Source organism: Peromyscus maniculatus, chromosome 1, assembly GCF_049852395.1.
Source record: "Peromyscus maniculatus bairdii isolate BWxNUB_F1_BW_parent chromosome 1, HU_Pman_BW_mat_3.1, whole genome shotgun sequence".
Classification (NCBI taxonomy): Eukaryota; Metazoa; Chordata; class Mammalia; order Rodentia; family Cricetidae; genus Peromyscus; species Peromyscus maniculatus.
In genome coordinates, this window is record NC_134852.1 from 5,124,002 (window position 1) to 5,136,711 (window position 12,710).

The 12,710-nt window shown below is 52.2% G+C and overlaps 1 protein-coding gene across 1 annotated transcript; it reads right to left on the reverse strand.

The window, feature by feature from the left end:
- Window positions 1–169: 169 nt before the first annotated feature.
- Tmc4 (transmembrane channel like 4) lies at window positions 170–12,548 on the reverse strand. Its single transcript, XM_042269789.2, has 15 exons — window positions 12,394–12,548; window positions 10,742–10,952; window positions 9,526–9,671; window positions 9,057–9,289; window positions 8,814–8,935; window positions 6,219–6,366; window positions 5,533–5,700; window positions 5,152–5,315; window positions 4,379–4,505; window positions 4,037–4,134; window positions 1,686–1,869; window positions 1,257–1,387; window positions 1,010–1,165; window positions 506–584; window positions 170–406 (listed from the first exon to the last, which is right to left on the reverse strand). The coding sequence occupies exons 1-15, from the start codon at window positions 12,461–12,463 to the stop codon at window positions 338–340; spliced, it is 2,106 nt and encodes a 701-aa protein (XP_042125723.2). The 5' UTR covers window positions 12,464–12,548; the 3' UTR covers window positions 170–337.
- Window positions 12,549–12,710: the final 162 nt, after the last annotated feature.

Below are 12,710 nucleotides of genomic sequence, written 5' to 3' on the forward strand. Positions count from 1 at the left end.
AAGAGGACCTCCATCACAGCAAATCCTAAACGCTTGCTACCTGAGTTGCTCCAACCGGACGCTGCCGTAGCAGGCTGATGATGCCCTGCCTATCTAGCCCTTCAGGCAGACACAAGCAGGCCCCTCCCCAAACCCTGCCCAGGGCTTCAGAACCGGGTTTCAAAATGCATAGCGGCCTCGGCTGTTGTTTATTAATACGGTTCAACTGAGACAATGGCACTTGGTGGCAGAGGGCGTGGGATTCGATTCCAGAGATGATCGCTTGATATATGAAGTCACTGAGGCGTAGAATGGGTCTGAGGGGCTGAAGGTGGGACAGCATTTCCAGCCAGACTGGTCAGATAACTCCATTACCTGAGCTCAGAGCCACAGCTCTCCGGGCTAGGAAGACTTTATTCTGCGCTTCCTAAAGGCAAAGGGGGCGGAAGTGAGACACCTTCTCTTCACCCATGTCCTTCTTCCCGTGTTCTCAGGGAGCCCTTCCCGGGGAACCAGCCTGGCTCACCGACTCTATCTGGCGTTTGAGCTCAGAAATGAGGCGTCCGTAACAGTTAGCCAAGGCTACTGTATACGCCATCAGTATGCTAAGGAAGACAGGAATGAAAGTCACTCCAGGGGGGAAAAAAATGTGTATATATATCCTCATCATATGGCTCCTTAGAAACCAGGATCAGGAACCTCAAAAACCTTTTGATTCTTCTATTCTCTTCTGCCTCAGACCAAGGAATCCATAGACCTCTGCCTCCTCCTTCGGACCAGGAGTCTAGGCTGCAGACCTCCTTTAGACCCAGGGTTCCAAACCCAGACTTCTTTTCTTAGACCCAGGAGCCCAGACGCCAACCCTCCTGCTCCAGGTCTAGGTGGTCCCTCGATCCCTTCCATCCCACATAGGTATCCAGCCTGCAGCCCTCCCCTCTAATACACGGGTGCCCAGCCCCTGCCTCCTTTTTCTTTCAAACACTAAACCACACATATCCAAACTCTGACCCTGAAGTCTGGAGCCACTCACCTAGAGAGGATCAGAAGGGGTACAGCAAAAGCCTGAGTCCCCAGAAAGTAGAGAAAGTTCTGAGCAGTTTGGGGGAGACTTTCAATGGACTCAGGGATCTGGACCCAAATGGACGGCTTCCCTTGGAATGGGCCACACAGCTTAGAAGGTGGGATCCTGCAGGCAGAGACACACTGGGTTCAATCGAGCAGGGCCAGAGTGAGGACCCCGGATGAACGCAAAGGGAAGCGGAACCCCTCATACTTACAGGAAGATACTGTAGAGCACAGGGACAGCAGAGATTGCCAGACCCACAAGAAGCACCAAGGGGAAAAAGAAATTTGCTATGGAGGCTCGGAAGGTGCCAGAGGCCGGTGAGTAGATGGAGAAGAGTGTTATCTGGCAGGGAGAGGTGAGGGAATGGAGATTTGAGACCCAAGAGTCAATCCTTTGTTTTTCCTTTTTTCCCACCTTGGAGTTTTGGCCTCCTTTAAGGCAGGCAGGACCCAGCTATCTGGGCCACCTGTTGTTCAGTCCTAGAAGGCAGAGTGTCTCAGATTCCTCCTTCTCTGGACCCAGGACTCTGAGGTCCAGCGCGCCCTCCCTCCCTCCCTCCTTGGTGGCATTCTCCTTTCCCTAGCCCAGTGCAGTCCACAACACCTGTCATCTCAGACCCCAGGATCGTCCTCGGCCTCACCTTCTTCAGACAGAAAAGTATCAGGAGCTTGGCAGTGTTGATCAAAGGTAGTAGAGGGCAGAAAAAACTTCCCACCCAGACCACGGTCTGAGCGTAGATGAGCCCCAGCACCTCGTCGGGCACTTGGAACTCCAGAGTCCCGGCCAGACGACCCAGTGCTCCAGGACAGAGGCCGCAGAGTATCCTGAAGCGCAAGGTAGGGCAGTCATAGACCCGCACTGTGGTCTCCCCAACCTTACCATCCAGCCCACTATTTTGTAAAGGATTGTGAAGAGCTGGATTTTTAAGACCTGTGATCTGTTCCAGAACCTGATTTCATAGTTACCAGGTCTAAAATGCTAAGCGAGCAGGAGTGAGGTCAGAGAGAAGTAAGAGAGAGAGAGAGAGAGAGAGAGAGAGAGAGAGAGAGAGAGAGAGAGAGCCTGGTCATCAGAGCCCTAGGGAGGCTGGATCACCACCAGTTCCAGGCCAGCCTAAGCTACAGTCAGACAGTGTCTGAGAAAAATCAAAAAGGAGGTGAGCAAGACGGCTCAGTGGTTAGGGGCCTGTACTGGGCTAGGCATGGTGGCGCATGCTTTTATTCCTGGCACTTTCAAGGCAGAGGCAGGTATATCTCTGTGAGTTCAAGGCCAGTCTGGTATACATAGAGAGTTCCAGGACAGCCAGGGCTGTGTTGAGACCCAGGGGGAAGAGTCTTCTTCCAGAGGACCAGAGTTCAATTCCTACCACCCATATCAAGTAGCTCACAACCACTTATAACTCCAGCTCACAACCAGCTTGTAACTCCTCCAAAAGGTTGACACTATTTTCTGGTTTCCATGGGCACCTGAATACCCACCCCCTACCCCACCACCCCATACACATAATTAAAATAAATCGTTAAAATACACACACACACACACACACACACACACACACACACACACACACACACATATATATATAGTCAGAAGAGATGGCTCAGCAGTTAAAAGCATTTGCTGGGCAATCATGAGAACCAGAGTTAAGATCACAGAACTCATATAACAAGTCAGGCATCTTGGCATGTCTGTAACCCCAGAAGGCCAGAGACAAGAAAATTGTTGGGGCTTGCCGATTTCCTGACTAGCTAAGAAAATGTGAGTCCTAGGTTCAAGGAGAGAGACCCTGCCTCACTCAAAGGAATAGGCAGAGAGTGATAGAGGAAGACATACAAAGCCCTCTCTGATCAACCCCCACACAAGCACATAGCATATGCTCACACAAACAGACACACATGCACAGAAATAAATAAACATGATAAACAAAATAATGAAGAGAGCTGGGGTATCTACTTTGCTTATGTAAAGACTCCAGTTAAAAAGAAAAGAAGTGTGGCATGGGCAGGGGTCTCCATGATGGGTAAGGTGACCCGCTGCCGTCCCACACAACCTAAGCCAGAAGCTCATTTTTTAGTAAAAGGGGGACCTGTAGGGCTCTGGCCCCCGTTTTGAGTAACTGTTGCCTTGCTTGCTGACCTTGACCTTGATATCCTCCCTATGCTAATTCCCTGCCGGGTTCCACCCTCCTGAATGCTTAAGGGAAGTTCCTTGTCTGTTTATCCTGAATAATGGGTGTTAACAGCTTAGATGCAAGATTGTAAAACATCAGTAGCAAACTTCTGCCCTCCGGGGTCCTCCCTTTGTGCTGTAAGCCTGTATTTAAGACCTCCTCCCTCCTTCAATAAACAGCATTTGGCATAAAAAAAAAAAAAAAAGGAAAGAAAAAGAAAATAATAAAGGAAAATCTGTAAAGAGAGAGTAAAGTAATACAGAAAGAATAGGCCATGTAGGGATGGGAAACACAACACAGGGCTTTTGGACCCTCTACAGTGCTTTAGTAACTTTAAAGTGTTTAAATGCTAATGAAAAAAAACAATAGCTACAGAGACATTGGAATGTGGGAAAACTGCTGAATTAAACCAGCCTATGCATTTTAAGTATGTCTTAACTTCAGAATGGAAGTCAGGAAATGTGTTACATTGGGGGGGGAGGCTATGCCTTTGTTTTCTCAGGAAATGAAAATGGATTTCTTCAAAATTAATAAAGATCAGATTTGACCAGGAAAATAAAAAAAAAAAAGAAAGAAAAGAAAATGGGTAGAACAAAGGTGAGAACTGAGCTGTGCAGCGGTGGTGCACGCCTTTAATCCCAGCACTCGGGAGTCAGAGCCAGGCGGATCTCTGTGAGTTCCAGGACAGGCTCCAAAGCTACACGGAGAAACCCTGTCTCCAAAAGCAAAAACAAACAAACAAACAAAAGGTGAGAAGTTCCCATGGTGGGTGGGGCCTGCTCCGATAGGGGCAGGGCTATAAGCAGGGTCAGAACACTTACTTTCTAGGAAACTGGACCAACAGCATGACCAGCAGGCCCATCAGCAGATCAAAGAGCACAAGTTTGTACATCTCTTGGCCCAGTCGAGTCTCCCAGCACTGAAGAAGTAAGAAATTGGTAGACCAGACCCTCCGACGTGGAGGCGCAGTTCCGAGGCTCCAAATTGCCAGCAAGCATCAGAAACCCCACTCATGAGTTGTGTGGGTGGGGGCTTCGGTGTTTGTAAGCATTCATGCTATGTTCAGCTTCCTCCCAAACCAAGGGAGGATGCACCCAGTTCCAACTATCCCTGCCCTACCTCTAAGCCCAAGAATGCCACACAGGCACCCACAGCATTCTCACCGGAATTTCTCTGTAATTGTAGCCACAGGCCTTGCATCCTTCCGCCTCCTTGTTCCCCCCACATGTGATCTGATTCCACAGAGAGAACAAGAGGAGCACCAGGGAGGCCAGACGCAAAAACACAGTCCTGCAAGATGAAGGTGGAGAGAAGGACTCACACTGATGTAGTGCAGACCATGCTGTTCCCGCCTGGATACAGGCTCATGATCCCGCCACCCCCCCTTTCTACAGAAGAAGGAACTGAGTTTCAGTGTCAGGATCTCATATGCATGGAACTCCCCTGTCTTACTTGTTTACATATATATTTTTGTATGTGTGTTCCTGTATGTGTGTGTACTACAAGCATGCTAGTGCCTGTAGAGGCCAGAAGAGGGAGTCTGATCCCCTGGACTTGGATATTCAGGCAGTTCTGAGCTCCCTGATGTGGTTGCTGGGAACCAACTCGCGCTCCTCTCCAGCTTCTTTCTCTATTAAAAAAAAAAGTGTGTGTGTGTGTGTGTGTGTGTGTGTGTGTGTGTGTGTGTGTGTGTGTGTGTGTGTGTTCGCGCATTGGAGGTCAGAGGACAACTTTGTGCATTAGGTTCTCTCCTTCCACCTTGACATTTCCTTCTGGGGATAAACTCAGATCGCCAGACTTGCACAGCAAACGCCTTTGTCCTCTGAGCCATCTCACTGGCCCAGACTTCTCTTATTTGCAGAACCAGAGACCCTCTCTCTTCCTGTCCCTTTGTCCCTCCTCCCAGAGATCCCATCCCATCCCGTGAGTCCAGAACCGAAGCAGGACGAAGACGATCTGGCGGCTGCGCGTGTAGCCCTCCAGCGAGGCAATGAACTTGAACACAGGGGGCAGCACGAAGTTGAACACGGAGATGAAAATGGATGGAAGATAATCCACCAGAAGTTTGAGGAGGGGGGTTTGTTGGACAAGGGGTGTCTCCTGAGAGGGAGTGTGGAACAAGGAAAGAAGCAAGCTGAAAATCCGTCCTTAGCCTCTTTTTACCATAAAGGACCTTAAAATCCCAGGCCCAACACCTCCCCTTTCCCAAGTCTAAGATCCTGGGATTTCGGGACTTCAGTCCTCTCCCACAGGGCTTCACCCTTGGAAATGTGAGTTCTAGGACCCGAGAACCCTCCTCCTCCAAGACCCTCTGCACCTGCAGCGTCACGGTGCACTCTGTGGCCCAGTAGATGCCGTAGAAGGCCGCCCCCAGGAGCGCAAGGATCAGCAGGTTGAGCAGAGCTCTCAACGACCACACCTTGGCTCGCTGGCCCAGCGTCTGCTCCGCAGCACGGCGCCTGACCACGGCTTCCTCCAGCTCCACCTGAGGCCAAGAGGGACGGCTGCTGCTGGGGATCCATCCCTCCAGCCTGGCTCTTCTTCAGACTGAACCACTATAGCCCTCTCCTTGTTCCATACCCTCCAGGCTGTCCGTGGGACCACTTAGTTCTTGGGGCACTGACCCTCCGCAGCCTGGACTTGCACCCAAGATCCACCTAGCCTAACACAGAAGCACAAACCCCGCCCCTTTGAGGTTCCGTCTTCTGCCCAATCCTTCCCCAGTGCAACCCAGAGTCCCAGGATCCATCCTCCTGAGACTCCGAGCCACTTCGTTTTTCAAGCCACGCCCCTATTTTACTTTGGACCAGTCTTGGGCTCCGCCCCTTCCCTAAGCGAATCCCTCTCGCCTCTTCCCCGCTCCCAGTCCCCTCCACGCCAGGCATTCTTGTGTAGCTTCTCCCTTACTTCTCTCTCGCTGTCTCTTAGCAATGCCTTGCTCCTCATCTCAACCGGGTCTTGTGTGGTCCACAACTAGTTGTAGCCCCGCTTGCCCGAGCGCACCTGTAGTTCGTACAAAATGACGCGCTGGCGCAGCCGCACGTGCACTTCCCCGCAGAGGCCAAAATTCCAAGCTGAGAACACCCGGTGGCTGTAACTGGTCAGAACCTCTGACTCGGCCAACAGCGTCTCCTTTAGCCCGGACACCGAACTGAGAGAAGAAACCACAGGAACAGAGCGTGTAAGTAAGTGTGTCTGTCGGTGGAGGCACCCTACTTACGGAGCACGAACTCAAAGACCTGTGATCGAGTGCCATCTGCTGGAGTCAGAGAGATACACAAGCAACGTCTTTGGAACCAAAGGCTAAGAGAGAGATCTGGGAAGCAGACACTCTAAAGAGATAGAAGGACCTAGGAGAGAGAGACTGGCAGATCTGCAGAGCAAGGAGCGGGAGACCTGAGAAGACGAGAGAGACAAGAGAAGAGAGCATAAAAAAAGACATTCTAGAAAGGAGGCAAGCTGGCCCGGTGGTGTGCGCTTCTAATATCAACACAAAGGAAGCTAAGTCAGGAGGATTTCTGCATGTTCTAGGGCCAGCCCTGCTACATAGTGAGTTCCAGACCAGCCAGAGGTATGCAAGGTAACAAGGTAACTATTTAAACCTGCCCAGTAAGACACGTGTTGTGGGGAGGGGGCAAAGACTAGAGAGACTGAGTAAGAAGAAAGGATGATAACAAAAAGAAGAGAAATACAGAACTGGCCAAAGAGACCATGTCTCCCTTCACCAGCCCCTTCTTCCTCCCCTGAACAACTAGGGAATGATCCCACATGATCTCTGTATTTGAACCTGTGGGAATATCCTTTTCATGTAACTCTGAAGGAGTTCCTATATTTAAAGAAAACTACCATAGAGCTTCTCTCAGCTTCCAAGATTTGAGCATCTTGCTGGCAAACCAACCAGGAAGCGTGTGTGTGTGTGTGTGTGTGTGTGTGTGTGTGTGTGTGTGTGTGTGTGTGTTGTATGTATGAGTGTTTAAGTGCACCTGGGAATCAGTGTGTGTGGGAGGTGTATGCATGAGTGTATAGGTGCACTAGGGAATGTGTGTGTATGTGTGTGTGTGTGTGTGTGTGTGTGTATGCATGAGCATATAGGTAAACAAAGTAATGTGTGTGTGTGTTTAGTGTATGCATGAGTGTATGGGTGCACTTGCGAATATGTGTGTGCATGTGGTATGTCTATGAATATATGGTGCACTCGTGCATACGTGTGTGCTTGGAGGCCAGAGGTGTATGCCAAGTGTCTATCACTCGGCATTTTGTTGTTTTCAGATGGAGTCTCTCACTGAACCTGGAACTCACTGTTGAGGATAGACTGGCTGGCTAGTGAGCCCCCGGGATCCTTTTGCCTCTGCTGCCCTCCTCCAGCCCAGCTAGGGTTACAGATGTGTGTTGCTGACACACTCAGCCCTTCTGTGGGTTTGGGGATCCAAACCTAAGTCTTTTAGCTTCTGCTGCAAGTGCTTTATCCACCAAGCCATCTCCTCAGCCTTTGTATTTTTTTTTTTTTTTCAAGACAAGGTTTCCCTGTGTAGCCCTGGCTGTCCTAGAACTTGATATGTAGACCAGGCTGGTCTGGAACTCACAGAGATCTGCCTGCCTTCTGCCTCCAGAGTGCTAGGATTAAAGGCGTGTGCTACCACCTCCAGGCTGTTTCGTTTGTTTTTGGAGACAAGGTCTCACTATGAGGGTGAGGCTGGCCTCAGACCCTACTGCCTTCACCTCCCCAGTGCAGACCCGGGCTCCTCCATCCATTTACTCATGCTTTGTTTGTTTGTTTGTTTTGTTGTTTTTTTTTTTTTCGAGACAGGGTTTCTCTGTGTAGTTTTTGGTGCTTGTCCTGGATCTCAATCTGTAGCCCAGGCTGGCCTCGAACTCACAGAGATCTGCCTGGCTCTGCCTCCCGAGTGCTGGGATTAAAGGCGTGCGCCACCACTGCCACCCGGCCTCGTTTACTCATGTTTAATTATATTTGTTCATAATTCAACAGTCTGTCTTATAGCTTGTGTCCACCTTCAGGACTACAAGCTGGAACAATATCTGGCAATCAGGAGACACTAACACTTTTTTTATAGCTTTCACTTTTTTTTTAATAGCTTTCTTAGTTTGAGAGCATGCCCCCCCCCCACCCAGTTTTACATTCATAGCCCTCACCCCTAGCCCCGTTTAAAACACTTGGTTTCCCTCCTTGAGGATCTCCCAGTCTCATCTGAATGACAGGTTCAAATACCTATCTCAATGTTAGGGATTTAGCTCAGTGGCAGAGCTCATGTCCTGGAACTCAATCTGTAGACCACACTGGCCTCAGAGGTCTGCCTTCCTCTGCCTCCCTAGTGCTGGGATTAACATGCTGAGCTAGACAGGATCCTCTGTGTAGCCCAGGGTGGCCTTCACCTTACCCTATAGCCCAGGCTGACCTTGAACTCAAAATAATGATACTGCCTCAGTCTCCCAAGTGATGATACTACTAGCTGGGGCCTCCACACCTAGCTTTAAAATGGATTTCAGTGCTGAAGAAATGACTCCTGGGGGAGGGGCCTTCTATGCCACCTGCAGTTTCTCCTTCCTGTCAGAGTCAGGATGTTAGTGGGTGTCACTAACCGGTGTAGGATGAACAGCAAGTAGATGAGCCCGATGACGAAGACGGAGCACAGGTAGGGGATGGCCAGGTTCGATCGGGGTGGGTAGAACCCATAGAACAGAGGGGACCATTCTAGGTAACCCTGGGGAGGAAGAGGCAGAGTAAGGGTCACTGTGGGGCTCGGCAGCGGCGGAGGCAAGGATCAGGGAGCCCGGGGATCTGGACCACAGGTCACTGAGGAAACCAGAGACCGTGGCACCTACCTCTCCAGAGAGCAAGTTGAAGAGCTGAGTGGGGAAGCTGACCAGGCCCTGAGTGTGGGGGGCATAGGAACCACAGGGCGAGGAGATGTTAGGGCTAGGGGAACCTGGAGGAGCGCCTTCCAACCAGGCGGGGACCAGCTTCATGCAGACTTCGATCACAGATGCCACCAGGTTGAGGAAGAGCAGGAAGCGCAGCAGGGAGAAGTAGGACTCGGTGCCTGCTCCGAACTGGCCTGCAGGGGGCAGCAGAGAGGCCTCAGCTCCCTCCCCAGCACAGTTCGGAGGGAGTTCAACCACGCCCCCGCCCGCCTCCCTCAGGCTCAGGGATGCAGGCCATAGCCCTCTTCTCTAAGGCCCAGGGGTAGTCTCTACCCCATCCTCTGTCAGTCTGGCCCACCAGACTCCAGCTTTCCTTCCTCAGACCCCAGGAATCCAGGTCTCAGCCCTCTCCCTTTAAAGCCAACCACACCCCCAATCTTCTTCAGCGTCCATGCCCAGGGCTGTATAGTCTGAAAGCCTTCTTTCATTTTCCCCTTGGTCCTGGAAAGCTGTCGGGTCCAGGAGGCAGCCTTCGATTCAGAGCCAGAGGCCACCTGCTCTCTAGCCTGGCTCTTTCTGGAAAGAAAGGAGAGCCAGAGTCAGAAAATGAAGGGCTTGGAAGCGACAAACTGGGAACCACCAAAAGATAGAAACAGCTCCACACAATGAGGTGGATATTGTGGTATACCGTATCCACAACGTGGAATACTCTTTAGCAATTAAAAAGGAAACAGCTCTACTTTATGTATAGGAAGCCGGGCACCAAATAACGATGGAGCCATGTATGGTGGTGTAGACTTGTAATCGCACCAGTGCTCAGGCTGAGGCAGGGGGATTGAGAGTCCCAGGACAGGCTGGTCAGATTAGTGACATGCTTTTGAAAGGAAATGAAGGAGTCGGGTGTGGTGCACCATTCATGCCCGTGGCCCCCTCAATTGGGAGAATCGGGTAGAAGGACTAGTGAAAATGTAAGGTCCGCTGGGGTAAACAGTGATTTCAGGTCAGTCTGGGTCGTAGAGTTGAGACCGTGTCTCAACAAAACAAAACAAAATGGCTGTTGGGGTGGCTCAGCAAGGAAGGGCCATTGTGGCGAGCTCAAACCTGTGTCTGGTCCCTGACCATCCCCAGAATTGACTGCTGCAAGCTGCCTTTGAGCTCCACTGAAAGCCATAAGCACATGCACGCATGCTCTCAGGGGCACACACACCAACATGTAAAAAAGAAAGAACCAAACAAATCACTGAGAGGGAAAGAAGGAAGGTTGGGAGAAGGGGAAGGAACAGAAATGAAAAATGATTAAGTCTTCCGGATTCTCAGTCTGTGGTGGTGGCGGCGGCGGCGGCGGCGGCGCATGCCTTTAATCCCAGCACTCGGGAGGCAGAGCCAGTGGATCTCTGTGAGTTCGAGGCCAGCCTGGGCTACAGAGTGAGTTCCAGGAAAGGCACAAAGCTACACAGAGAAACCCTGTCTTGAAAAACAATAACAACAACAACACAAAAGTCTTCCTCATTGTCTAGCACAAAGTTCAGAACAAGCCCAGGCAAACCTTACCCCTGCTAGTGGCAAGGCAATAACGTTAGAACATAACCTATTGAAATCAGGAAGAGTCACTCGACAGACGGAGGTGTCAGAGAAGAGAGACTGACCTGTGTTCCCGCCTTGCCTGCATAGGCCAGGGAAGTTCCCGGGGAGGGTGAGATTCCATGTGGGCAGTTTCTGCAAAGGTCTGAAGACCCTTTCCGCCTCCATCCTCATCCTCATCCTCATCCAGTGTCCCCCAAGGGAGCACACCGGGGCCACGGTATCGAAGAGTAGCAGCACTTGGGAGGTCCTTCAGCACAGAGGACAGTGATGGACCTGGCCATGGAAAAGGAAGGGTTGGAAAACAGCGGGTCTAGGCTACAATCCTTTTCTCTCAGACCCAGAATCCAGGCTTCAGCCCTGGACCCTCAGACCCAGGGATAGAGGCCTCAGCCCACCTCCCTCAGACCCAGTCCTCTTCCCTGAGGTCCAGGAGCTCAAGGCCCAGCCCTCCTCCTTCAGACTGAGGAACCCAGGGCCCAGCCTCCTCCCTCAGATACAGGAGCTCAAGGCCCAGCCTCCTCCCTCAGACTGAGGAGCCCAGGGCCAAGCCTCCTCCCTCAGATACAGGAGCTCAAGGCCCAGCCTCCTCCCTCAGACTGAGGAGGCCAGGGCCCAGCCTCCTCCTTCAGACTGAGGAACCCAGGGCCAAGCCTTCTCCCTCAGATACAGGAGCCCAGGGCCCAGCCTCCTCCCTCAGACCCAGGCGTCCAGAGCCCAGCCCTCCTCCCTCAGATACAGGAACCCAGGGCCCAGCCTCCTCCCTCAGATACAGGAACCCAGGGCCCAGCCTCCTCCCTCAGATACAGGAACCCAGGGCCCAGCCTCCTCCCTCAGATACAGGAGCCCAGGGCCCAGCCTCCTCCCTCAGATACAGGAACCCAGGGCCCAGCCTCCTCCCTCAGATACAGGAGCCCAGGGCCCAGCCTCCTCCCTCAGATACAGGAGTCCAGGGCCCAGCCTCCTCCCTCAGACCCAGGCGTCCAGAGCCCAGCCCTCCTCCCTCAGATACAGGAACCCAGGGCCCAGCCTCCTCCCTCAGATACAGGAGCCCAGGGCCCAGCCTCCTCCCTCAGATACAGGATCCCAGGGCCCAGCCTCCTCCCTCAGACTGAGGAGTCCAGGCCCCCAGCCTCCTCCCTCAGACCCTCAGACAGAGGTCCAAGTCTCAGCCCTCAGACCTAGTCCTCTTCTCTCAGGCCTAGGAGCCCAGGCCTCAGTCCACCTCCCTCAGACCCAGAAGTCTAGACTCAGGTTCTCCTCCCTTAGGGCTACAGATCCCATCATTTCTCCCTCAAATAAGAGATTCAAGGCCTTATCTCTTATTCCTCCGACCCAGAAGTCCAGGCCCGGGCCTTCCTCATACTGTTTTAAAACCCCAGGCTCAGACATCCACACTGCTAGACTCCCTTCCTAAAGTTTCTAGGTGTGAACCCCCGAGGTCCCTCCCACCCTAAGTGTGAGCCTGAACTTCAACTTCCTGTTCCCTTACTGCGGAGCTTGGAACCCCGGCCTCTCCCGTGACTGGTATTGGGAATCCAACCCGACTCTCTCCTCCAACACTGTAACTAGGTCTCGGCACCGTTCCTCTTCAGGGGTTCCGAGTTTCCATCTCAGGAAACCCAGGAAATGAAATCCCCCTTTGCTCTCAGGTTCAGGAACCCAGCCTCCTCTTTCCTTGATGGACGAATCTGATTTTCCCAAGACGCTCTCCTACCTGTTCTCCCCTTCACGGAGCTAGACCAGTCCCTGGACTGGCCCCAGGCTTCCCTGGGACGTTCTTCCATGTCTGTGGAGGTACTCTTTGCACCTGTTGTTTCCGTCTCCAGAGGCCTCCAGGGCGGGGACTGCCCTAGGTAAGGGAGTGGCCTGAGGCAGGGCTGTACCTGGCCACTAGGTTGCCTGGGGTGACCATGGTACACTTCCTATAAAGCCAGGCCTCTGCTTTGAAAGGTCTCCTGGGAAGTGAAGTCCTGACCATCTCTAAGCCTGCAAAACTTCATGGCAATGGGGACCTCGGTCTGCCACACTGGC

Excerpts from the sequence above, each read along its gene's own strand:
- Tmc4 (XM_042269789.2), bottom strand. The coding sequence starts at position 12,463 with ATGGAAGAACGTCCCAGGGAAGCCTGGGGCCAGTCCAGGGACTGGTCT. Across the intron at positions 9,290-9,525 it reads GACGCTGAAGAAGATTGGGG|GCCAGTTCGGAGCAGGCACC; the intron begins GTGTGGTTGGCT and ends TGCCCCCTGCAG. Across the intron at positions 407-505 it reads TCAAACGCCAGATAGAGTCG|GAAGCGCAGAATAAAGTCTT; the intron begins GTGAGCCAGGCT and ends CTTTGCCTTTAG.